Source organism: Pristis pectinata, chromosome 29 (assembly GCF_009764475.1).
Source record: "Pristis pectinata isolate sPriPec2 chromosome 29, sPriPec2.1.pri, whole genome shotgun sequence".
NCBI lineage: Eukaryota > Metazoa > Chordata > Chondrichthyes > Rhinopristiformes > Pristidae > Pristis > Pristis pectinata.
The window spans coordinates 19,761,904-19,788,269 of NC_067433.1; the positions used below are offsets into that span (position 1 = coordinate 19,761,904).

General features: G+C 42.3%; 1 protein-coding gene across 1 annotated transcript in view; it reads left to right on the forward strand.

Annotated features, from left to right (window-relative positions):
* Window positions 1–26,366, forward strand: part of aebp1b (AE binding protein 1b) — a 54,098-nt gene that overhangs the window by 129 nt on the left and 27,603 nt on the right. The window contains exons 2-8 of the mRNA XM_052040757.1: window positions 965–1,048; window positions 3,698–3,808; window positions 4,571–4,639; window positions 6,673–6,753; window positions 7,796–7,870; window positions 13,372–13,443; window positions 22,636–22,745. Coding sequence (XP_051896717.1) covers window positions 965–1,048; window positions 3,698–3,808; window positions 4,571–4,639; window positions 6,673–6,753; window positions 7,796–7,870; window positions 13,372–13,443; window positions 22,636–22,745 — 602 coding nt within the window. The remainder of the gene's footprint in view (window positions 1–964; window positions 1,049–3,697; window positions 3,809–4,570; window positions 4,640–6,672; window positions 6,754–7,795; window positions 7,871–13,371; window positions 13,444–22,635; window positions 22,746–26,366) is intronic.

Genomic DNA, 26,366 nt, shown 5'->3' on the forward strand with positions numbered 1-26,366 from the left:
CTTGGGAGGTTCCATTGCCACATAGCTAAGAGCACTGGTTCCTCAGCTTCTCTTCACTTTATGGTTGACCTCTCCAGTGTCCATGGAAAAGGAAGGACATCAATTCCTTTCCCACCACCCAGTATGGCAATAGAAAGCTGGAGCACCCTCTGAATAGAGGTTAGATTCGATGGCTGAGAAAGTGTTTTTTTTCCCATTTTCCCCTTTGTTCATGTACTTACCACTGCAAAAACAGACATGGAAATAGGGTAAGATTTCTGGATAATGGGAAGAAGCCAATGAAAACTAAGACATTTTGGAACTTTGCATAAATTGGAGTGTAAAAACCAGAGGGGTGAAATTCAGCTTTGGTAGGAGGGCAAAACAAGCAACTGCATCTCATTAACCCCATATACACCAAAAGGAAATAGGGGAGAGTACATAACAAGTAAGTAATTTGCTGCCACGTGGTTGTATCCCACCAACATTAAGTTTCACCCCCAAAGATTTCCGAAATGAGCAAGATGTGGCTACTGAATCCAGCATTGCTCAATAAATTCAGAACAAGAACTGAAAGGAAAGGGTTAATAAGAATCAGTCGATAATAAATTCAAGCTGATGTCTAGTGTGAGCTCAAAGGAATATTCTTATCATTAACTTGGCATTTGGAAGTCCCTGCCAAGAGTCTACGATCCAGCCTATAATGATATAAACAAACATGGAAACATTTATAAGGCCATAGAGAAATGGCGGAATGGTGGGGGAGGGGTGGGGGGGGGAGGTGGGTGTATAGGGAAGTGAATAGTACCAATTTTTGAAATGCGAGCTTAGTCGCAATGGGCCAAACAGCCTTCTTCTGAGCTGTACAACTCTATTTCTGCAATTATTTGATTCATGTGAGGGGACCTTGCTGTGCTCTCTGCACAGGGGTTAATTCTATCTGTGGACATAAAGTACTGAATTTTCATTTTTATTCTCTTTACAGGCAAACCTACAGAGCCCTCAGAATTTCCAACGGAGTCATATGGAGGGAATTACGATTATGGAATAGATGAAGACGTGGATGAATGTGTGTTTACAACATTTTTTCTCTGCAGAGAAAGTGCTGAGCTACTAGCTAGATAGATTTGCTCCCATTATACTGAGTTCTCATGGCAATGGATAAAATATCTATTGCTATCTATGTAGACACAGACATGGCAATAATAATTCATTTGGAAGGGGTTAAACACAGGGCTAAGAAAAAAACGACAGGAAGAGATGTTGCCAAACTAGTACAATTTATAGTCTGAACATCAGCCAACACTGTTATACAAGCTGAAGAGAGTTTCCTGTGGGATAAATCATCCTCTGTGTCCCAGTATCAGGTATTCAGAAAATAATATTGTTATTCTTTAACAATTTGATTGTTAAATCAAACAAAAGCAATCTTTCGATGAAACTTTAGACATTCAACCTACCAGCTCACTCCAGTTTCAAAGTCCTGCTTCGCATATATATGTCCTCTGGGTTCTTAGAAGATGGATACAGCATTACATATTTTAATTGAAATGAACCACTTTGATTTTATTTTAATTAAAAACCATAACAAAGAATTAAAAGAACAGGCAGAACCAACGGGACACTTTCTGCTGAAACAGAAATAGTCAAAGTGAACTTAAAGCAGGTTTTCTTAATTATGAATGGTTTGGATGGTAAATAGTGAAAAGTTGTTTCCATTGATTGGAGGATCAGTAACAAAAGAGAGTAGGCTTAGCCTACTCTACCACTAGAACAGAGCACAAGTGGCTATTGAGATAGATCATAACATAATTTAAAAGGAATTGGTTAAATATTTAGAAGTGTTCTGAAAGGGGATGAGAAGTGGGGTTAGACAGTTCCTATTAAAAACGTGATAAGCAGTCAAACAGCATCCCTGTGTGCTCTAAATTCTCAAGCCCTGTGCAAACAGAAACAATTCGATATACCAATAGTAATTGGGTTGAATGCCAAATCACCGGATACCTCAAAGCATTTTACATCCAATTACTCTGCCCATTGTTGTAACAGAAAATCCAATTTTTCACATAGATAGATCCCACAAACAGCAATAGGGTGTGAGATAATCTGTATTTATGATGTTGATTGCATGATAAGGATTGACCCACAAAACTTTAAACTTAACTTCTAAGGGGACAATTCCAAAGGTGTTGCAGGAACAGGGGGCAGAATTTGAAAATTTTGAAAGTTGGCTGAGCAATTTGAAAAGGCAGCTAAAAAGTCATGTTGGTTTGAAAGCTCAATACACAGAGGCAGACAGAACAAAAATACTTCTATAAATACTGCAGCCACAAATGGAGTAATTGTGTCCAGTTTTGCATCCCACACATTAGAAAGGATGTGTGGGCCTTGGGACGATATGGAAGAGTTAGTTCTTTGGATGGATTGGAACTGCTGAGGTTATCCTCTTTCAAGAGAAAAGGTTGAGAGGAGATATTTGATCATGAATGGTCTGGACAAAATAAATGAAGAGAAATGACTCACATGCATGGAAGAGATGAGAACCGGAGGCACAGATTTAGGGTGATTGGGAAAATCCACTGCCTGAAAAAGCAGAGAAAGGAGATTCAAAATGAAAACAAAAAGGTAGAACTGTGGGGAAGGAGCTGAGGAATGGAACTAACTGGACTTGCTCTTTCAAAAAGCCACCTTGGGCTCAGTGGACCAAAAGGACCATAGATTTTCTATGATTCCACTTGATGATTCTGTGAGACCAGGGAGAACTTCCTTGGTCTTCTTCAGAACAGTCCCACAGGACCTTTTACCTTCACCAGTGAAAACAGATGTCCTCAGGTTGTCCTGTTTGAAGGAAAAACCTCTGACGGGAGAGCAAACCCTCACTACTTTATGGGAGAGGCAGCTTATGTTTTTTGACAAATCTCTGAAGTGTGGCTTGAATACATAAACTTCTGACTCAAGAGGCATGGAAGCCATCGACTGAACTCTTGCTAGCACCTTAGAAGAAACCAATAGAAAGACTTGCATTTGTACAGTGCCATCCATAGGTATCATTCCAAAGTGCTTTAAAGTCATTTCAAGTAATTCACCATTGCAATGTCGGAAAAGCAGCGGGCAGCCTGCAGGTAGAAATTCCCATAAATACCAAAAAATTAACTGACCAAATTTACTGTTTCATATCTTGGTTGAGAGATAAATGTTGGCTTGGACACTGGAAGAATTCCCAAATCCTTCAGTCTAGTGTCAGCCTACATTTTGGCTGGTTTCTAAACTGGAATATTAACTACAATCTTCTGCCAACACCGGTGTTCCAGGGAACTAACCAGTTCTTTTAGTGCCCTAAGTTACCAGGCAAACTGAGAAAAAGTGGATGCTTTTCCACTAATCTACTGGTTGAGTGAGTCCCAGAGAAAGTATATGGAAGGACAGTGTTCATCCAAGCAACCACTCAATTCTATGCCTTTATCTCACCAGGAGATGTGAAGTTCAATAGCAGGCACTCTGTTGAAGTTCAAAATTCTTACATTTGAAATATTCCTATTTGATTTCTAGTATATTTATAATATAAATAATGTTCTTGTTTTGCAGTAATGTGGTCTCTTTTACTTAAGTACGTAACAAATAAGACTATTTATCACAAGGTCTGAAAATTAGCATGTGAGAAAGTTAAATGTAGTGAAGTGCAAGGATTATTCTTCCCAAGTTTTCCTCTGTGTTACAGACGGATGGAGCAAGCCAGATGAGAAACCAAAGAAACATTATGGTACCCTTGAGAAGGAACTAGAGTTTGAGTTGGAGATTGAAGAAGTTGAGCCAGATGAACATGGGGAACGTGAGTGCTGCAGTTCTCTGGCTGCCCATTTGTTCTAATGCTGCTTCATTAATGATAAAGGCAAAATAAACCTCATCACATCACCTTTACACAGGTGATTGAAAGCTGCTATAGAAACTCCATGGATGCACGTGGACGATTAACCTGACATGGGAATCTGGAAAGTGAAACAAATTCACATGACTGCCCATTCTAAATTCTTTACTCCAGTTGTTACTCGGAAATATAATGCACTACCTCATTCTGCGTAACTGAGGTTTCTTTGATACCGGGGCTGCAGCAACCTGTACTCTGCACTCAAGGAAGCAATGAATGTTTCCACTCCAGTTCTGAGGTGGCCAATGAGGCTACTGTGGAACCTCCAGACTCTCCTACTGGTGGGGCAAGAGATCCTTGATGGGACAGGCTGATGTGTAGTTTGTGAGGTGAGGGTGTCCATCCACCATTTACACTGGGCCCCTGTTTATTCCCAATGAATGGAGCCAATGGTTTCAATGCCATCTTGGATGCTCATTCCCCACAATAGTCATGGGCTGAGGATTCCCAGTAGTCAATGGGGATGTTGCAGAGCAGAGACTTCTCCAAGGAGGCTTGAGAACATTTTTGAGTCTTTTCCATGCTCTTGCAAAGCTTGGACTGGAGAGTCTATTACAGGATTCTGGTGTCTAGCCTGTTCGTCAGAGCTGTTTGAGTGTAAATAGGGCCTCAGTGTTGGGGATATTGAACAGTGGGGCACTACATAATGGACTGTATGTTTTTCAGTACAACCCAAAGAGACCAAACCTGATGAAACGTACGACTATGGAGATATATGGGAGGAAGGAGAAACACGTAGGTATTCTCTATGACAGTTTGTCCTGCTACCTTTATGATTATTCTCTTTTATGAGAATCTGCATCACAAGTTGCTAAATGAGAAATTGCATTTCACTTCCTTGACTTCTTGGAATTTAATGATACACTGATAGCATGATTTTTTTTTTCTGATTGGTCAATTCTCACTGGAAATATAACAGAATACTTGAGAAAGAAAATAAAATGGAAAATGTTGGAAATACTCAACATTCAAGAAGTACTTGTGGTAGCAACACAGTTGCTGCCACATCACAGTTAGTCATAGAGTTATCCAGCACAGAAACAGGCCCTTTGGTTCAACCCATCTGCGCCGACCAAGTTGTCTACTTGAGCTAGTCTCACTAGCCCACATTTGGTCCATATTCCCTGTAGACCTTTCCTAGCCACATACCTGTCAAAATGTCTTTGAACCTTTGTAATTGTACTTTCCTCTAGCTTCCCCTGGCGGCTCATTCCATCTACGCACCACCCTCTGTGTGAAAATGTTGCCCCTCGAGTCCCCTTTAAATCTTTCCCCTCTCACCTTAAACCTGTGCCCTCTAGTTTTAGACTCCCTTTCTCTGGGGAAAAGACTGTGAACGTCCACCTTATCTCTGCCTCTCGTGATTGTATAAACCTCTATAAGGTCACCCGTCAGCCTCCTTCGCTCCAGGGAAAACAGTCCCAGCCTGTCCAGTCTCACCTGATAACTCAAGCCCTCCAGTCCCGGCAACATATTTGTGAATCTTTCCTGCATCCTCTCCAGCTGAATGACGTCCTTCCTATACCCAGACGACCAGAACTGCTCACAATATTCCCAGTGCAGTCTCACCAACATCTTGTTCTGATATTTCAGGCATTACAAGAACCAAGAGCTTTCTTTCTGCTCTGCCTCTCAAGACAAATACAGATCGTACAATACAGACATTGACCAGAAACTCCTGGGGTGGTCACCATGGACAGACTGAGCAGCCACATAAATTCACTCAATTTTAATTGAAACTGAGACAATCAGAAGTGAATGGAGAGGTGATCAACGTAACATTCCCATTCCCAGTGCTGTGTGCCAGAGCTGTGAATGGCATGACCTGAGACTACAGTCCATGTGTCAGTGAGCACCTCCTATTATACCACTAGTACATTCGGCTCTTCTTTTCTAAGGCTCTCCACCAGGATCAAGGATGCCTTGCTTCCACTCAATAAGGTGGCCAATGGGGGCTAATGTGAAAGCTCCAGACTCTCCTACTGATGGGACAAGAGATCCTTGATGGACAGGCTGGTGGGGTAGTTTGTGAGGTGATGAGCTCCATCCACCATTTACACTGGGCTTCTGTTTTAATATTTTTTAAAATTTTATTTACAGCGTGGTAACAGGCCCTTCCGGCCCAACGAGTCTGCGCTGACCATTTTAAACCCAAATTAACCTACATGTACATCTTTGTAATGTGGGAGGAAACCGGAGCACCCGGAGGAAACCCACGCAGACACAGGAGAACGTACAAACTCCTTACACACAGCGACGGGAATCGAACCCTGATTGCTGGCGCTGTAATAACGTCGTGCTAACCGCTACGCTACTGTGCCGCAGAGACTGGATAGGCTGGGACTGTTTTCCCTGGAGCGAAGGAGGCTGAGGGGTGACCTTATAGAGGTTTATACAATCACGAGGGGCAGAGATAAGGTGAATGGTCACAGTCTGTTTCCCAGAGTAAGGGAGTCTAAAACTAGAGGGCACAGGTTTGTTCCCAACGAATTGGCTCGAGGTTCTCAGTACCAGCCTGAACACTCACACTATGCTTTTAATGTGCCTGGGAACTCCAGGAGTCAATGGGCACGTTAAGGAGCTGGGCTTTTTCCAACGAGGCTTTGAGAACATGATTGAATCTTTTCCACGTGCTGTAGCAGAGCTTGGAATAGAGTTCCTATTTTGGGACTCTGTGACTCCACTGAAGCCAATTGAGTGTGATTGGGGCCTGAGTGTTGGGGATGCTGGACAATGGGATACTTTGTGATGGAATATCTGTTTTTCAGTACCACCCGAGGAGACCACTCCTGATGAGACGTATGACTATGGAGATATATGGGATGAGAAACCTTGGTACGGAGAAACATGTAGGTATTTTCTATGACAGTTTGCACTGTTAATTTTTGTGATAATATCCCTTTATTTGGGTCTGGGTTGTATCACATGATACAGGTTGTTAAGTGAGAAATTCCATTTCATTTCCTTGACTTCTCAGAACTTTATGCCATGCTGATGGTATAAAATGTTTTTTGTTCGTATCGTATTCTGACTGACATCTACAGCCAAGAAGAGTAAGGGCAGCAGACACATGGAAACACCACCACATGCACGTTCTCCTCCATACATCACCAGTCCTTCATCACCGTGGATATAGCTCCCCTACCAACAGCAGAGTGGGAGTACCTTCATCAGAAGGTCTGCAGCATTTCAACACTGCTCAACACCACCATCTCATAGGCAATGAATGCTGGTCTTGCCAACAAGAACCAGCTCCCGGAAAATGAATAAATACAGTATGCCAAGTCAGATCTAGCCAATATCTCTGCTGGCCTCTTGAAATCACCAGACTCGGATATTTCACTCAACGTCTTTTGTAGGGATACTAAAACATAAAACATTGGACAACTGCACCCCTCTAAGTTAGATGAACAGCCACTCACTGGCTCTCAATTACATTGACTATATTTCTACATAAATACGTTTACCCTTCCAGAGAAGTTCAAGGACAGGTCTCGCTCAGCCTGAGGCTTGTTTCTGATCTGGACCAGATCCTGTGCATGTGCTGCACTAATCATTCTCAAGGCAGAAGTTATATTATTTTTGTTAACAAGAAAATATACACCATAATGAGAGGCATTGCTGCATTCAGTCTAAATTTTGATTACGTATACTTATCAAAAATAAAGAACACATTAGCTGGTTTTGGTTGGAAACAGGACAGAATGGAATGGTGGTGACTCTCCTTGAGGTGAGAAGATAGCAGTTCCATTCTAAAGGGCAACCTGCAGATCTGTGAACAGCAAAGAAAGATACTGGAACACACTGCCTGGGCTGCATCAGTTGGGCACCTGGGTTTGTGCTTCTAAGTCTCGATGAAATTAGCAAAGCTGAATTCTGTGTGTTTTTCAGTACCACCAATAGAACCCAAACCTGATGGAACGTACGACTATGAAGATGCCTGGGAGGAAAAGCCTCGGAAAGAATGTAGGTATTTGCTAATGCAGAGAGCATCTTTGATTTGTTCATTGGCAAGGCCAGGATTTAATACCCAGAACAGAATTGCTTGTCAGGACACTTCAGAGGACTGTGAATCTGGACTCACAATAAGAGCATACCAAGTAAGAACAGCAGATTTACTCCCCTGAAGGAATAGTGAATTCGATGGGTTCTTATGACAGTTTGGTAGTTTTTATAGCCCTCATTATGAGTGTAGCCATCATTACTGATGACTTGTTATTTTTTAACCAAATTTAAATACCACAGCTGCCAGGACTAAAGTTGAACTTGGGTATCTGGACTGTGCCCAGGCCTCTGGGTTACTGGTCTAGTTACCCACCACTGTGACCCCTGATAGGGATGTTTATGTGTAATGACATTGTTTGATGAGATTCTGAAGTGTGTCAAATGACAAAGATCATTAAATGATGAAATTCCATTTCATTTCCTGACCTCTGAGATTTCAGACACTCTGACAATATAAAATGATTTTTCTGATTTCTCCAATTTTCACTGAAAGTCCAAGAGCAACATCAGGATTAGCAACATGGTTGATACTTGCCCACCACTCCTGTACACCAGACTTCACAACAACAACTTGAACGATATAAGGCAAAATTATAGAACATGGAACAAACAATCCAGCACAGGAACAGGCCCTTCGGACCACGATGTTGTGCCAAACTAATTAAATGTCCAACTAAACTAATCCCTTCTGCCTACACAATGTCCATCTCCCTCCATTCTCTGCACATTCATGTGCCTTTCTAAGAGGCTGTTAAAAGCCTCTATCGTATCTGCCTCCACCACCACCCCTGGCAACACATTCCAGGCACCCACCACTCTGTGGGTAAAGAAACTTGCCTGGCACATCTCCTTTGAACTTACCCCCTCTCACCTTAAATGTATGCCTTTATACATTGGAGCTTAGTTTATTCTCTCTGCTGGCTTCTAAGTTGACTAGCCTCAAGTGCAGCAATTAAAATCTTCTGAAGTTATATTGAAAGAAAAAGAATTTGGCATCTATATCTCGTATATTTTCAGGCTGACAAATGCACAGATTGTTTTTCCACATAAATATATTTGCCATGACTCAAAAGTTCAAAGCCAGCTCTAAGCACTTGAAAACCAAAAACAACTACAGATGTTGGGAACTTGAAATAAAAACAAAATGCTGGAAACACTCAGCAGTTCTGACAAAGGATCTTTGACCTGAAATGTTACCTCTGTTTCCCTTTCCACAGATGCTGCCTGACTATTTCTAGCATTCTGTGTTTTATTCCATCACTCAGTTTGTCGGTCTCCAGCTTTAATGTTGAAGCCATAGAGAGGGTGCAGAGGAGATCTACAAGGATGCTGCCTGGGATGCGGAGCATGCCTCATGAAAGCAGGTTGAGGGAACTCGGCCTTTTCTCCTTGGAGAGACGGAGGATGAGGGGAGACCTGATAGAGGTGTATAAGATGATGAAGGGTATTGATAGGGTAGATAGTCAGAGGCTTTTCCCCAGGGCTGAATTGGTGGCCACAAGAGGACATAGGTTTAAGGTGCTGGGGAGTAGATATATAGGAGATGTCAAGGGTAAGTTTTTTACTCAGAGAGTGGTGAGTGTGTGGAATGGGCTGCCGGAACGGTGGTGGAGGCTGATACGACAGGGTCTTTCAAGAGACTGTTAGATCGGTATATGGAGCTGAGTAAAATAGAGGGCTATGGGTAAGCCTAGTAATTTCTAGGGTAGGGACATGTTCAGCACAGCTTTGTGGGCCGAAGGGCCTGAATTGTGCCGTAATTGTTCTATGTTCTAACTAGCCAGAACTAAGTTCAGGGGTGCTAGAGATATCTAAATGATTTAACAGTCCCTTCAGTGTTTTGGCTGTCTGCTCTTGAGAGTGCTTGTCTCCATTTGTCCCACGGGGGAACAGGATCTGAGATGCGAACCAGCCTTGTGTACCAATGACCTTTTCTGAAGGTTGACCAAATTAGCATTAGCCACAATAACATTTGGTTCATTTCATAAATTGTTCTAATCCTGATGGGCAAAGCATACACCAAGACAAGTAAGATATGTGATATTTGCTGCAGTTAGTGCCCCTTTTATTTGTCTACTATTACAAAAACAAAGAATACATTGGGTGGTTTTGGTGACTGCCGGTCTCAATTTAAATGATCTTTTTGAACACCAATTCGTTCCCTTGGACTATCTTATTACTCAATTCCCGTTTTATATCTTTGTCCTAATTTTTTAAAGCCATCTTCACGGAGCTAGCAAAATATTTTCAAAAGCATGGTACGGTGTCCCATTTCCCAAACACTTGGGTTTCAGAGAAACACCCATCTTCCCATCGTAATTACCAATTCTCAAACAGGATTATTTTGGCTTGCTGGCCTCCTTGGGTCTAAGTCCTTTCGCAAAAGAAGTAATCAAAGAATTCAAAATTATAATGAGGAGAAATGTTTCTAGAAATACTTCCATTGAATAATACAGCTTAAAAGATCCTTTTGCAACCTAGATTGTAATGGTGCATAAACATGTAACAAAACGACGGTACTGGCTTTGTCTGTTAGCTACATCCAGTGTAAAGAAATCAGTACACAAATGAACATGAGTGAAAATAAAGGAAGCAAGGAGAATTCGCTCCTCTGATGCACAGTCCAGTTGCTGGGCCCGTGTAGCTTTGATGGAGGTCTGGCTGTGTGCCTGCAGATGAGGTGTATGACTTGCAGTAATCGTTGGGGAATTAATAGAAAAATAACTCCTGATCCAAAATAAAGTGTGTGTATGAATAGCAACAGTCAAATATCCTGGAGCAATCATGTAATTATGAACAATAATGGAACTGTGGACAGGGCAGGGAGAGGTAAAGTGAAGTCTGCAACTGTTGCTCCCTTCTAAGTTTTATGCTGCATGCCGTATACAGTTGTCTGTAAGTTCCCTTCTCATAATAGAACATAGAACATAGAACAGTACAGCGCAGGAACAGGCCCTTCAGCCCACAATGTCTGGGCCAAACATCATGCTGAATTAAACTAAATCTCTTCTGCCTACACATGATCCGTATCCCTCCACTCGCCGCATACTCATGTGTCTGTCCAACAGCCACTTAAACACCACTGTGGTATCTGTTATAGTGCTACCCCCCATACACCAATTCCTGCTGGGGTGCCCTTGTTCCAGTGTTTGAGACGATTTTATTTCAACAGCATCTCATCTTCTAATTTGACATAGTACAGAGTTTCGGCCTCAACATTCAGTTCAGAATTTTCAGGTAATGAGCACTTCCAGCATTTTCTGTTTTATTTCAGATTTCCAGAATCCAAGGTGTTTTTTCCCTTCTCCCATTTGTACTTGCTCTGGATATACCATCCTATCACTACCCTCTTTCACCTTGCACATCCACTTAAATGCTATCAGAGATATTTTCTCCTACCATTTTCTTCTCTCCACAACTTCTGGGACATGGCCTCTTCTCATTACTACCATCAGGGAGGAGGTACAGGAGCCTGAAGACCCACACTCACTGTTTTAGGAACAGCTTCTTCCCCTCCGCCATCAGATTTCTGAACAGTCCATGAACCCATGAACACTACCTCGTTATTCCTCTTCTGCACTATTTATTTTTGTAACTTATAGTAATTTTTATGTCTTGCACTGTACTGCTGCCGCAAAACAACAAATTTCATGACATACGTCAGTGATAATAAACCTGATTCTGATTCTGATTCTGAATTAAGATACATTCATCTCAAAACTTTGCACTTTAGTTGAAAGACCTGAAACTGAGCGTTTCCTGACATTATTTCAATCCAACCTCATTGCCAATATCATCAATGCCAATATTCTGCCATTAAGGATGGTTACTATTGACAACAACTACTTGCATTTATATAGCACCTTTAATACATCAAAAGCAACCCAAAGCTCTTCACCATCACCAATCTGACACTGAGCCACATGAGGAGATACTAGGGTAGGTGACCAAGATCGATCAAACAATTGGGTTTTAAGGAGGAATTTAAAGGAGAGAGGGCAAGGTATAGAACTGAAATAACTGCCGCGTGGAAGAGAACTCGTGTGGGCAAAAGGGATCGTCTGGTAAAGAGGAGAGCTGGTAGAACAAGTTAGTTGTGAAAAGAATCAGAAGATGAACGATGAATTGCAGCTACCTGAATATAGCCACATGATGGGAATTTCTTAGAGCTGTATAGGGTCAAGTCTTATCAAAGATGTTGACAAAGCATCACACAAAATGCTGGAGGAACTCAGCGGGTCAGGCAGCATCTATGGAGGGAAATGGACAGTCGATGTTTTGGGTCAAGACCCTTCATCAGGACTGGAAAAAAAGAGGGGAGATAAGCCGGTATAAAAAGGTGGGGGGAAGGGGAGGAGCAAGAGCTGGCAGGTGATAGACAACTTTCTTTGCGACAGGCAGACCATGAGAACATTTTCAAGTAAAAGGAAGGTAAGAGAGAACAAGAAACTAATGTCAAGCAGGGAAAACATCACCTGGTAACGCACAAGACTTGATCCCAATGGGAAGTATCTCATTTGGGCCAGAATCTTCATTACTGCCGAGAGGGTGGGCTAAAGGATGGATGTGCAAAGATAAAAGCAAACAGATAGGTGCGATGTAAATGAGGATGATTCCCTGTCAAGATGATCAGAAGTGAAGTTAGAAAACCAACATGGGGTAAAATATCAGCTGCCTGTTCAGGAGAACATGTTGAGATATACGGAGAAAAGAAGGCAGGAAGGTGAATTCATAGATGTGACAGAGGCAACTTTAGATAGGAGTAGGAAGTGTGGGGTTACTCCAGAATGAGTGAATTTACTGAGGGTCTGAGGAGAGAAATGGCTGTTTGTAATGGTTAAAAGCTTTCAAAGAGCGGTGGGAGCATCTCAGCAAATTATTGCCACCGTGATGACCTTCGTGTGCACTATGTTTCCAAGTTAAGAACAACAGTAAACTGTGACTCAGCCAGAATCAGCCTGTTATCATTGCCGCGGTTTCACCCACTTAAAATCAGAGCCAGCCTGTTCAGGACGGAGTTTCAGAAATATTTCTTTGTGGAAAGTGTGGCAGAAGTATGAAACTCTGGGTTGCAAATGATTGATATCGGCTCAAGTTTTCATTTCTGATTGTTTTTCATTAATTTCTTCTGGAAACCCCATCAAGTGAAGATAAACTCAGGCTAGGTTTTGTTCTCCATTAATTTAACTGCCACATTCACCAAGGCTCAAACTACTTCGGTGAAATCCTGCCTCATCACAAAGCTGTGCCTTCAGAAAGGAGTTAAAAATAGAAAGAAAAGGTGTACAGGTATTTTGTGCCAGGTACTGGATACTTGGACTTCATGGTGGGATATGGACCGGAGACTTTGGAACAAGAATTCAGACAATTCAAGTGGCTGCAAAAAGTACTGCACATAGCTCAGCAGATCAGGAGTGTCTGAGAGGAATGGTTGCAGTGACATCCTGTTTTATACTTTGCAGCAAAACCTAAAAAACCTAAGAAGATTCCAGAAGAAACAGATCCAGATGAATATCTGCCTCCACTTGGTAAAGGTGAGTAGGTGGATACAGCAGATCACATTGTGTCTGTTCAGTTTAGAACTACAAGTTAAGTACCATCAACAGCTCTCTCTCAACAGACCCCTAACACAGTATGAGCATCTCTTACATCTCTTGAAAGTAGAACACCTCATATTCAAGAGGAATATAGGAACAGAAAGGCCCCGGCAACTCTGGCCTTCTGTGCATCAGGTCAATTGTCCATTTGAGCCACAGGACAATGTCCAGTGTACTCCAACACAGTACTTGTTACCAACTCTACCCTTCTCCCTATCCATTGCCTCAGATGATCCAAAGGGCACTTGCACACATCGTCATATCATGGCATTGGTTTAGGGTAAGCTGGAAATGGGTTACTCATGGGGCTATATTGATCCCTTATGTTAATCTCATCGTGTTGTGTGACGTATATTGTGGGTTTTGCTGGAATTATCAAACAATGTGAATATTTCTAGAGTTACTAAATTTCCCTTGTGGCTTAAAGACTCTCATGACCAGCTGTGTGGTATGATGATGAGTTTAGTTTATGATCTGCCATCCCGTCTTGGAAGTAGCTCAACACTTATGCTGTGCAATAAATGAGTAATTATACTGAAGCTGAGGCATCCTTTTAGTTTATGAATTGTACCAGAACTTTCATGTGGCAAGTGGTATAAGGAGTGGCAAGACATCACACCGCAGAGTCTTGCTAGCTCTTTCCATACAGTATTTCCACCTCGCTTGTACCACTGTGTAAAGGTAACAGGTAGAGATGATGTACTTGTCCCCACAGGAAGGAATAGAATACCAACAAGAACATTTAAATGTGACGCTAATAATCTGAAGACTGCAATTTATTACATGACATACCAATGATTCAAAGCCTTTTGCACAACAAATTTCTAACTGTGTGGGCCATGTAAGCAAAAATATGGAGCTGGTCTGTATCAATAATACCCAGAAACATGACCAAGATGTGCTTTTGATCATTTGGTTGGGAGAAATATTGGTCACGACATCTGTGGAAATTTCCACTCTCTTCATCGTACTGAGGCATATTTAACATAATCCAAATATGTAGTTATCCTTTCAGCTTGATGTTTCATCTTTATAGCAGGATCTGCAATAGCACAGCTTTCCCTTGGTACTAGACTGGTTTAGATTATGAGACAAAACCCTGGACCCAAGCCCATAGTCTTTTAATTCAGACGCAAAGCCTGTCGATTGAGCTCAAAAGCTGGAGAGTTGAAACAGAACTCTGGGTTGAAATCCTCATTAATCCTAAAGGCTTGGCTTCCTACTGGGCACCAGCTATTTAAATTAAAATCCTACACAACGGTTCAAAAATAAATATGATATTTTCATGGAATGTACAGAGAAAGATGTTGGCACTGTAAAGTGCCCAGGATCTGGTGTTGATTGATTCATTTATCACTGTTGGTCAGATGAATTGGTTTTGCAGTTTGAGAAAATTGTTTGAAGTCATACTACACACTGCAACAATGTGATTCTCCTAAAATGGAGACCAAGAGCTGAATAATAACTCACAATATCTGCAGGTTGGTTAATAAATAAAATGATCAGCAACCAAAGTACTCAAACCTACCCACCTCAGCTTCAGTACGGGCAGAAGGACAAATGTGCAGCTAGGTTGGTCTTTTAAATATTATAATGAGGCTTGCCTTCACTTTAACAGTCATTTTGTTTTAATTGCAGGTGTCTGGGTTTCTCAAAACTCTGAAAACTTAGGAACATTATTTTGATTCCTTGCAGTGTGCTTTTTCAGCAATACTTCTGGGCCAAGAGGAGCTGATGTGCTTCCTCCAGACCCAGGGATCCAGACCGTACAATGGGATCTCCAAACCCTCCCTCTCCCCTCATCACCATTGCTCCCACTGACCACTGTGGAAAAGCCATCAAGAGCAAGAGGAGTTGAGAATCTGATGACAGGTCATTGACCTGATATGTTAACTGTTTCTCTCTCCCGGATGCTGCCCCATTTGCTGAATGTTTCCAGCAGACCTTTTGTTTTATTTCAGGTTTCCAGCATCTGCAGTATTTTGCTTTTGTACAGATTGTGTGGGTTGTTGGGGATAAGATGATGTGGAAGTGAAACAGGTAAATGGAGTTGAGTTGTAAGATCAGTGTGATCACAGGCTGAGCAGCTTAATTCTGTTTCTATTCCACGTTCTCTACAGCGGGAGGAAAGGGTTAGATAGTGTGAGGTGGTTTGATGGACGGCACAACATGGTGGGCCGAAGGGCCTGTTTTGTGCTGTATGGTTCTATGGTGTTTGGGTTAAACTGAGCTTTATCTTGTATATAAATCAGTTTTTTTATCTCCCCTTACAGGCTTTGGGAAGGGGTTCCAGGAGGAATTGGAACTGGAATTGCTTTATTATTGTCACATGTACTGAGATACAGTGAAAAGCTTTTGTTTGTGTGCCATCCAGACAGATCATTCCATAGGTACTGTAAGTAAACTGAGGTAGTGAAAAGGGAAACAGAATGCAGGATATGGTGTTACAGTTACAGAGAAAGTGCAGTGCAGGTAGACAAATGAAGTGCAAGGGCCACGATGAGGTAGGTTGGGAGATCGAGAGCTCATCTTTGCGTGTACGAGAGGTCTGTTCAAGGGTCTGTTTAACAACGGGATAAAAGCTGTCCTTGGTGGTTCACGTTCTCAAGTTTTTGTATCTTCTGCCCGATGGGAGGGGGGAGAAGAGAAAATGACTGGGGTGGGAGGGGTCTTTGATTATGTCGGCTGCTTTCCCGAGGCAGCAGGGAGTGTAGACGGAGTCAATGGAGGGGAGGCTGGTTTGTGTGACGAACTGGGCTGCGTTCACAACTCTCTGCAGTTTCTTGCGGTCTTGGGCAGAGCAGTTGCCGTTCTGAGCCGTGATCCACCCCAATCCACCCTTTCTATGGTTCATCTGTAAAAATTGGTAAGCGTCATCTGGGATGTGCTGAACTTCCTTTGCCTTCTGAGGAAGTAGAGGCACTAGTGTGCCTTCTTGGCCACAGTGTTCACGTGGCTGGACCAGGACAAATTGTTGGTGATATTTCCACCTCAGCACCACTGACACAGATACTCCACACACATGAAGTCAATGACTAGCTCCTTTGTTTTGCTAATACTGGGGGCATGGTTCTCCTCTTGACAGCATGCCACAAGGTTTGGCATCTCCTTCCTGTACTCCGTCTCGATGTTGTTTGAGATATGGCCCACTATGGTGGTGTCATCTGCAAACTTGCAAATGGAATTAGAGCAGAATTTGGCCACATAGTCATGAGTATATAGGGAGTAAAGTAGGGGGTAGAGGATGCAACCTTGCAGGGCACCAGTGTTAAGGATAATCATGGAGGTATTGCTGCCTATCCTTACTGATTGCGGTCTGTTGGTCAGGAAGTCAAAGATCCAGTTGCAGAGTCCTAGGTCTCGAGTTTGGAGATGAGTATGTTTGGAATTGTGGTACTGAAGGCAGAGCTGTAGTCTGATGTAGGTGCCTTTGTTATCCAGATGTTAGGATGAGTTCAGTCTTTCCTGTTATTTATCACAAATGCATCAATTTAATGGCAAACGCCTGTCTTTTGAATCTCATGACGAGGCTTTTTGTAACCGAAATTGCAAAAAAAAGGAAACTTTTTCCAGTTGGATATAAACAAGAAATTACAACTCAAATTTTTTGCAGATGAAGCCAAATGAATTCATATTAGACTACTTTGCCCACTATTTCAATGGGAATGTGTTCTATCTCATTTAATTATTTTTTAATTAAAGGTCCAACAATAATCTTTGTAATGTCATTCCAAATTATGTTGGTGGTATCAGAGGAGAACATAAGAATGCTGTAAAGAGAAAATATATCTTGTTTTCGTTTGTTTTACCATCCATGTACAACATTTATATAAAGCCCTTTCTGCAGGAGGAGGAAGAGTCTGACCATTATTCCCCTGTATCTGTCACATTCATATTTCTCAATTCTTTGCAATATCTAATTGATTTCTGAGAACTTGCCAGATACGATTGAAAATTATCTGCCTGATGCACTTTATTCGGGATTGCCTGGATGTTGCATTGGTTTCTTGGGGAGCTGGAACTTAGGTCGATTTGGACGATTTTTGAGGATTTCCATGAAGCCAGTGTGCGTGGCTGCCACATGCTTGGTGATTGTAACAGTCCCCACAACAGACAACTTGAACAGAGAAACTCCAAGTCTCAATAACAACCGTAACATGTTTCACACTACAGATACATCCTGTCATAGAAATTCCAGTAATAAGGAACAAAATTTAGGAGCAACAGAACTATGCTGTGGCCAATTATCAGTTGGAACTTAATGTGGAAGGGCTAGAATCTGTCATTGGATGAGTACCAACTATTTCTGTGGCTACTAGTTATTAAAAACTACCAAAATATTATTTCAAAATGAGAAAATTACTTTTCAACCAACTGTTTCAGCGGTTTGGGTTCTGGACAAAATGTCTCAATCTCCATTCTCTTGAGACGTTATGAATCTCAGAAGTGCTTATCACATACAGTATTTATCACGTTGTAAAGAAGCAGTGCAGACACAGCCCCAAACTTTTGGCTCAAAAGACAACTCTTACCTCTGTAATGTTGTGTAGTTTGGGACTCGTGTACATACACGCAGTAATTTAGAAGTCCTGAGTTTCCACACAGTCAGATGCTGCTGTTCCTATTGCTCTGGACATTGCAGCCAACATTTCTTGCTGTTTTCCATCAGTCACACAGGGAATTGAGGGAATTGAGGGAAGGGAAGGGAAGGGAAGGGAAGGGAAGGGAAGGGGGTAAGTTTCAAATAATTTATATTTGCTTTTACTTATTTGATCATAGAACGCGGATGCCACTGCCAACATGATCTGCCCATGTCTAACTGCTGCTGAATTGGATTGGCAGTTAGAGCCAATCACATTGGTGGCTCTGAAGTTACATATATGTCCAACTGGCTAACAACGGGACATCTCCTTCCCTGAATCTCTTTTTGGAGATTCCTTGTTTTGAGACTGACACCAAATTTTTAATTTCATATTTTCTTTAATTACTTGAGCTACCATGGTTGGATTTGAACTTGTGTCTCTGGATCAATAGTCCAAAATTCTGGTTGCTACATCAATTCTTTTCAATTCAGTGAGTTGAATTATTTTTTTTAGTTGTTTTCTGGTGCTTTTATATCTTTTATTTGTTTTTAGTATGTCTAAAAATGTAGAAACTATGTTTAAATTTTAATAGTTTCAGAATGTAGTTGAATGTTTCTGAATATCAGACACATTAGCAAAAATTAAAGCTCTTTGCTAGTTTACAGCCCACATGCAGCTTCACCAGCTATCAAAGCACTTCTGTGGGATTTTGAATTGTAAGACCATGCACTGAAGGGGAGCTGCACAAGGTAGGCATGGGTTTATCAAGGAAAGTTCAGGCCACTGAACAGACAGTTAGTTGCTGTTTCAATGTCTCAGCTGAGAAATCTACCATGGAGTCCGAGTGAAGATTAAAACTCCAGAATTATAAATCTTTTCCTTGAAAATTGCTGTTGAGCAGTTGGTAAAGCAGCAGTCTATTCGTACAGTTCATACATCCTAGGTTTGTATTCTCTGAGGGTTTTGATGTTTATGATTTCCTCTGCCAGCTCTGCTCTGCTTTCGTTCATAAACACTGCTGTGATATTACTCTCTCCCAAAGTCAATACTTATTGAGGGTTTGGAAGCTGTTGTGTTGTTGCTGGCTCTAAGTCACCCTCTCAATTGATCTTCCACCACCACACCCCCCCCCCCCCCCCCACTCCACACAACTTCAATCTCAAGTCCAGGCTAAAGTAATGTAGTGCAGATGTGCCAACGAGAAGTGCCTGGATGTATTACTGTGGATTTTAACTCTTCTGCTGCTACAGGCTGATACTGTGGCAGAAAACCTTACTTATTACGACACCAAAAGAGGCCATTTGGCCCAACAGATCCATGACGGCTGCCACCGAGCGATCTCAGCAGTCCTGATCACCCTTTTCTTGTTTCCCTATACCCCTCCAGTCCAGATGAAGGGTCTCGACCCACAACGCCAACTGTTCCATCTCCCTCCCCAGATGCTGCCTGACCCGCTGAGTTCCTCCAGCAGTTTGTTTGTTGCTCCAGATTCCAGCATCGGCAGTCTCTTGTGTCTCCATCTTTATACTCTGACGCATGCCCATCGATTCCCCTTTGATTATTTTGCCATGTACCTACATTGAGAAGTAATTTAGAGTGCCCTAATAACCAACCAGTACACCTTTGGGATGTGAGAGGAACCCGGAGCACCCAGTGGAAATCCATGCAGTAACAGGGGAGAACTGTAAACCCAACATAGACAGCGCCCGAGGTTCAGATCAAACCAGGATTGCTGGAGCAAAGAGGCAGCTGCATTAACTGCTAAGCCACTGTGCCAGCAATTCAGTGGGCCTGGTAATGTCTGGATGTTGGCTCAGGGCGGTAGCGGTTGAAAGTGTAAATTATAACCATATAGCAGCCCGGACCCGCAGGACTCGAACCGCCATCGGCGGGCGCATGCGCGGGAGCGCGACGCGAACTAACTGCGACGCGGGCTAACCGTGGGGCGGGCCTTCCGGCGGGGACCGCATGTCACATCCGCCGGAGAGGCTCTCGGTTACTTCGGCGAGCGCGCGCACTTTGTTTCAGTCAGTAAAGTGTGCTCCAGTCCTGCCGCCGGTCTCTGCGTTTTCTTTCCTGCCACGTGCTGCGTTTGGCTACAACCAAATATTTCACGTGCATCCTGGAGGGATCATATCATTCAACTGTGAAACTGAAAATCTGCTAGAAGTGGATGTTGCTGTGGATTACAGCCACATAGAATTAACTATTTTAGGGTTTTAAATTTTATGTAGTTGTACATTATCCTGCATTTACATAACTTGCTTTGTTTCTGTATAAGCAGGACATATTATGTATGGCTTTACGTATACTTCTGTTCAACTTAAAGCATCTTGAAATTTCAAACAAAACGATAGCCTTTGTGTTAAAGCACTAACTGTGATTTGCAACATGTGCATGTAGGTTCTTTAATGAATGTGATCTGAATTTGTGACTTGAAAAAATTACAAAAGATCACCAAATATGGAAAAAAAATAAATGTGCACTCTGATCTCAGTACTGGGATCAGAACAGCTGTAACTGATCTCAAGAGCAATGTTTTATCAAAAAAAAAGGCAAAGTCATTGTTGTAAAATTCTGTCCAATGATATGCAGGACCAAACATCCATTGAGGGTACATTAGTCCTCATCGAGTGAATGACTAATGGGTCTCTGATTCTGCTGCTGAAGGGAACTTTCACTCCTGGAATCAATGAAGAGCATACTCAGAAAACCATCAAGCCATCTAAAAAACAATCAAGACACTTTTCACCAGTTACACCCACTGAAAAGCTGTTTAGTTCCCTGCTAACCAAGCTCTGTGTCATCTATTCTAATGTCCTTTTGCGGTGTCACACTCCAGTGATAGTACGTCACTTGTGGATGCTTTATCCCTGAGATAATGCAGTCTTGTGTTGCTAGATATTACCTTGAATAGTAGCCTTATGCTCCATTGCTACAGTTATTGCCCCCGAAAAGCAGCATTGGTTCCGTAGCTGTAGTTATTACCTTGAGTAGCAGTTTGGTGCTCCACTGCCACAGTTTTGATGCTAAATCATTCTTGTGCTCTATCGCCAAATTTGTTTCCAGTTTCTTGTTTTTAATCTTTGCATCCTACTAGATGATCTTTGCAGTGGTTGATTGACCAAGAAGATTGTGTTTGTATAGTTTCAAGATCAATATATCTGACCAACAGATGCGGCATTCTGGAGACTGCGCTGATTAGTTACAGAAAGAATTTGAAGCATATTTGTTAATTACTGATGAGTTAGACTTAGCATGAGTAAACAACATTTTAATGTAATTCATTCATAGGCATTTCTTAACTCTAATGACTAACATGAAATTATATTCAGATATATTCGACTTTTCCGTGTTGACTTTACTCATATCAAGTTTGATTTTAAACCTTTTGAAATTATTCATCTGCATGTCCTGAACACTCTGTAATAGTGATTTACTGCCAAAGACTTGTGAGTGGCTCCTGGATCACCAAAAGGGAATGAGTATATACAGCTACCAGTTGTCCTGAAGAGCAGATGTATGCAGGTGGTAATCACTACTGGGAGGTCAGATTCATGCAGGTATTGGCTGGTCCTAACTGAGTATCCAGGTACCAGTCTGTCCCGACAGAGCTTGTCTGTGCCAGTACTAGCCTGGCCTGGTTGAGCAGCTGAATGCAACTATGAGCCTGTCTTGGCAAAGCAGATAAATGTAGGTACTGAGGTGCCCTGACAATGAAGATACGTGCAGGTATTCACAGGTCCTGACAAAGCAGCTATATGTCCCAACAGACAAGGCATATGCAGCAGCAAGCCCATCATGATAGACCAAGCATATTTAGGTTAATCTATCCTGACAGAGAAGGTACATATAGCTACTGGCACAATTTGACAGGAAAAGTAAAAAGGATTTGCATTTATATAGTGCCTTTTACATCTCAAAGCACTTCACTGTTAATCATACACTTTTGAAATGTAGTACTGTTATAGTGTAGGATATGTGACAGTGAGTCTGCCTACAAACAGCAATGTGATAAGGTCCATATAAATCGTTTTACTAATACTGGGTGAGGGCTAATTACTGGAGGTAACTTTGTGAACTTCTTTGTAATATTCCCAGAGAACTGTTACATCCACCCGAGAGGACAGGCAGCTCCTCATGTTAAATGTTTTATCTAAAAGAAGGTACTTCTGACAGTGTGACACATCCTTGGTTCTCCACAGGAGAGACATTTGTGCAGAGGTCTCTGGTGAAGGATTTGCACTCAAGAACATCCCCAAACTGCAAACTGCAAATCTAACATTGAATGTAACGAAACTGGGTTGTGGACTATTGCCCAATAAACCAAAAATTTCTCTTATGACCATAAAAGCTTATATTTAAGAATATTTTATAATGATTGTAATGCCAGGGCAGATCAGCAGAAGATTAATTGAGAGAAATGACAACATTCTATAGACCATACCGAGCAGTGACTTCTATTGTGTATGAATCGTATACAGTCAGTTAAAGTCGGATTTTCCCAATTTGAGTTCATCAGTTGCCTATATTTCTCTTTTTTTAGAATGTCCTCCTCTGGGTCTTGAGTCCCACAAAGTAGCTGATGATCAATTACTAGCATCTTCTTTCCTTCGACATGGACTTGGCCCTCACCGTGTTCGACTTAATATGCAGGTAAGCAGATTCCAGCTTGTAGCAAAGAACTGCTTTAAAGTTTTGGAAAGATTGGAGAGTTCAGGCTCTGGGGAACTAGTACAGAAAAGGCGTTGACATCTGAGGCAGATTAGCCATGTTCATTTTGAACAGCAGGGCAGACTTGAGGGGGCGGAAGGCCTATTTTCCTACATTTTTATGACACAACTGGAATTCTGTGTTATTGCCATTAAAAGTATTATTTCTGTTTGTAAGAATGTAGCATAATACAGAAAAAAAACGAACCAAGTCCAGAAGTTAGCTACAGAAATACATCTTGACAAAGCACCCAAGAACTAAACAACCCAAGGGCTATTTGCTCCAACAAAGACGTATCATCACTCATTACCTAATGGCATTCAAGTAATTACCTCAGTGTTGCTTAGAAAGCTCTCAGGCTGCATTGTAGGCAGTATTCACAGGGTTCCCATGCACAAAGGCTTGCTCATCCAGGATGAAAAGTGTCAGAGGAATATGCTCAGAGCATCGTTAGCAATTGGGCAAGGTTTGAAGGTATCATCAACTCCGATTTGGAAAATCTGAAGTAGAAATATCCCTAATAAGTTCCTATTCCAAAATGTAAGTGCAGTCGGTATGACATACTGTCTCCTCCCAATTCCACATGTGCTAAAGGTTTTACTTCAGACATTGGAAGCTCCCAGTTCCTCCATCTCCAGTGTATTTGCTCCATTGAGACTTTCCACAGAAGTACCTCAGATGTCTTCCTTCTTCCTGAACCGTGACTTCCCTTCTATCCTGGTTAACGGTCATCCAGCGCATCACATCTGTTTCCTGTCCCTCCAATCTCACCCCCTTTCCTTCTGAACAAAACAAAAGTAGAGGTCCCCTGGTCCTCACCTTCTACCCCACAAGCCTCCACAATAAATGGGACAGCTTTTGCAATTTTCACCAGAACACCAGAAACATCTTGCCCTCCCCTTTCCTTTCAGCATTGCGAAGGTTCCATTCCCGTTGTGACTCTGTGGTCCGCTTTTTAATTCCCACCAACCACTCCTCTTCTTGCTACACTTTCCAATGCAACCTCAGGAGGTGCAACACTATCTGTTCAGCTCTCCCCTTACCATCATCCAGGGACCCAGCCAGAGCTTCCAGGTGAAGCAGTGATTCACTTGCACTCTGATGCACTGCATTCGTTTTTCACTCTGTGGTCTTCTCACCACCGGAGAAAAGAAGTGCAGATTGGGTGACCGCTTTGTCTGCAGCAACTGCGTTCAACCCACTGGGGCAACTCCAAGTTTTCTGTTGCTACCACTTTAATTCTCCATCCCAGTCCCTCCTATCTGTCTGTGGCCTTCTATACTGTTGTAAGGAGGTATAATGTAAGCTTCGGCTACAGCACCTTATCCTCCATCTGGGCACATTGCAGCCTTCCGGACTCAATATTGAATTCTACAGTTTCAGGTAACACTGTTTTCAGACGTGGAAACCAAAGGAATGGGAGCAGGAGTAAGCCAGTCAGTCTTTCAGCCTAGTACACCATGTTACGTGATCAGGACTGATCATCTAAATTCAGTACCCTGCTCCTGTTTCTCCCCATATCACTGATTCATTTACCTCCAAGAACTATATCTAATAAATAAATGTTTTGCTAGTTCTGCTGGAGGTCATCCACCTGTGTTACTGGCTCTCCATCAGCACAACCTGACCTGCTTGGCATGTCCTACAGCCCTGTGTTATTGGCTCTTCATCAGCACAACCCGACCCATTGGGCATGCTCTACAGCCCTGTGTTGCTGGCTCTCCATCAGCACAACCTGACCTGCTGGACATGTCCTACAGCCCTGTGTTACTGGCTCTCCATCAGCACAACCTGACCTGCTGGACATGTCCTACAGCCCTGTGTTACTGGCTCTCCATCTGCACAACCTGACCTGCTGGACATGTCCTACAGCCCTGTGTTACTGGCTCTCCATCAGCACAACCTGACCCACTGGGCATGTCCTACAGCCCTGTGTTTGGCGCCTCTTGCATTTCTTTGTTTTTGCTCTCTAACTGCCCTCATTTCAAAGCTTTGGTTCATGTTCTCTTTCTCTCCAACTCCTCTATTAACCCATCAACCAGATGACCTGGAAACAACTTATCTCCAAGACAACCCTGGTCTCACCTGTTATATCATGTTTCTCTCTCTTTCTCAGTTCTGACAAAGGAACTTCAACCTAAAACATTAACTCTGTTCCTCTCCCATAGATGTGACCTGACCTTTCTATTGGTATTGGTTTATTATCGTCACTTGTACCGAGGTACAATGAAAAGCTTGTCTTGCATACCGATCGTACAGGTCAATTCATTACACAGTGCAGTTACGTTGAGTTAGTACAGAGTGCATTGAGCCTTGAGTGCTTTGAGTACAGAGTGCATTGAGTGCATTCTCTGCTTCTATTTCAGATATTCAGCATCTGTATTTTTAAAAATTTTATCATTGGAAGTGAAGCAGACATGTAAATACAAAAAAAATGCAGTATCTCGTTGGTGAACCATAGAACTCATGATGTTCATGTACAGTACAGATGACACCTTTGCCTGAGGGAACACATAATGGGACCTCAGTGGCATACGTTCTATTTTGGATGACTGCTCAAAATAAGATTCTGCCTCATTTTGTTTTGTTTTGCATAATATAAAGGAGAAAAACGTATGATTGGTCCAATAGTAGTCCCTGTGTTACATCTGCTAATGAGCAGGAGCAGGGAAGGCTCCAAGAACAGAAAGTTTAGTAAACCAGGAGAAAATGAGGGAGCAGTGGCATGGGATAGTGAGGGGGAAACTGACCATCACTGTGTGATAGGCGAGGGCAAGAGACGTAAGTGAAAAGATGCAAAACAGACCAAATCCAGAGTTGTAAATAACTGTAAAAAAAATGAAAGCGTAATGGTCTTTATTTGAATGCATGTAGCATCTTCCACAAGGTAGATGAGTTACTAACACAGATAACAACATGTAAGTACGGTACAGAAACGTGGTTCCAGGGTGACCAGGACTGGGTGCTCAATATTCCAGGTTATGCAGTGTTCCCAAAGAGCAGGCCAGAGGGTGAGGGAGGTGGGGTGGTGCTGTTAATTAGGGTAGGTACCAGAGCAGTGCTGAGTCGTGATGTAAAGGCAGTGGTCAGTGATGTGGGATCAGTTTGGGTTGAAACCATGAATAGAGGGGAAGGAAGACACGTGTGGGAGTCGTCTGTAGACCCTCAAAATGTGACCTCCCGGTGGGTCAGAGCATAAATGGGAAGGGGCATGTTTGAAGGGAACTGCAATTATCATGGGGGATTTTATCCCACATATTGATTGGATGGAACAAATGTAGAAGAGTTTGTGGAATGCATCAGGGATTGCTTTTTAGAGTAGTTTGTTATGGAACCTACCTGAGAACGGGCTATTTTAGGTCTGGTGTTATGTAATGAGGAAGGATTAATAAGGGGCCTGGTGATTAAAGATCCCCCAGGAGGTAGTGGCCACAATTTGGCAGAATTCCAAATGCAGTTTGAGGACGAACATCTTAAGCCCATGACCAGTGTCTTCAATTTAAACAAGGACAGGTTATAATGGTCTGAGGGGGAGTTGCCTAAGGTGGACTGGGTAAACAATCT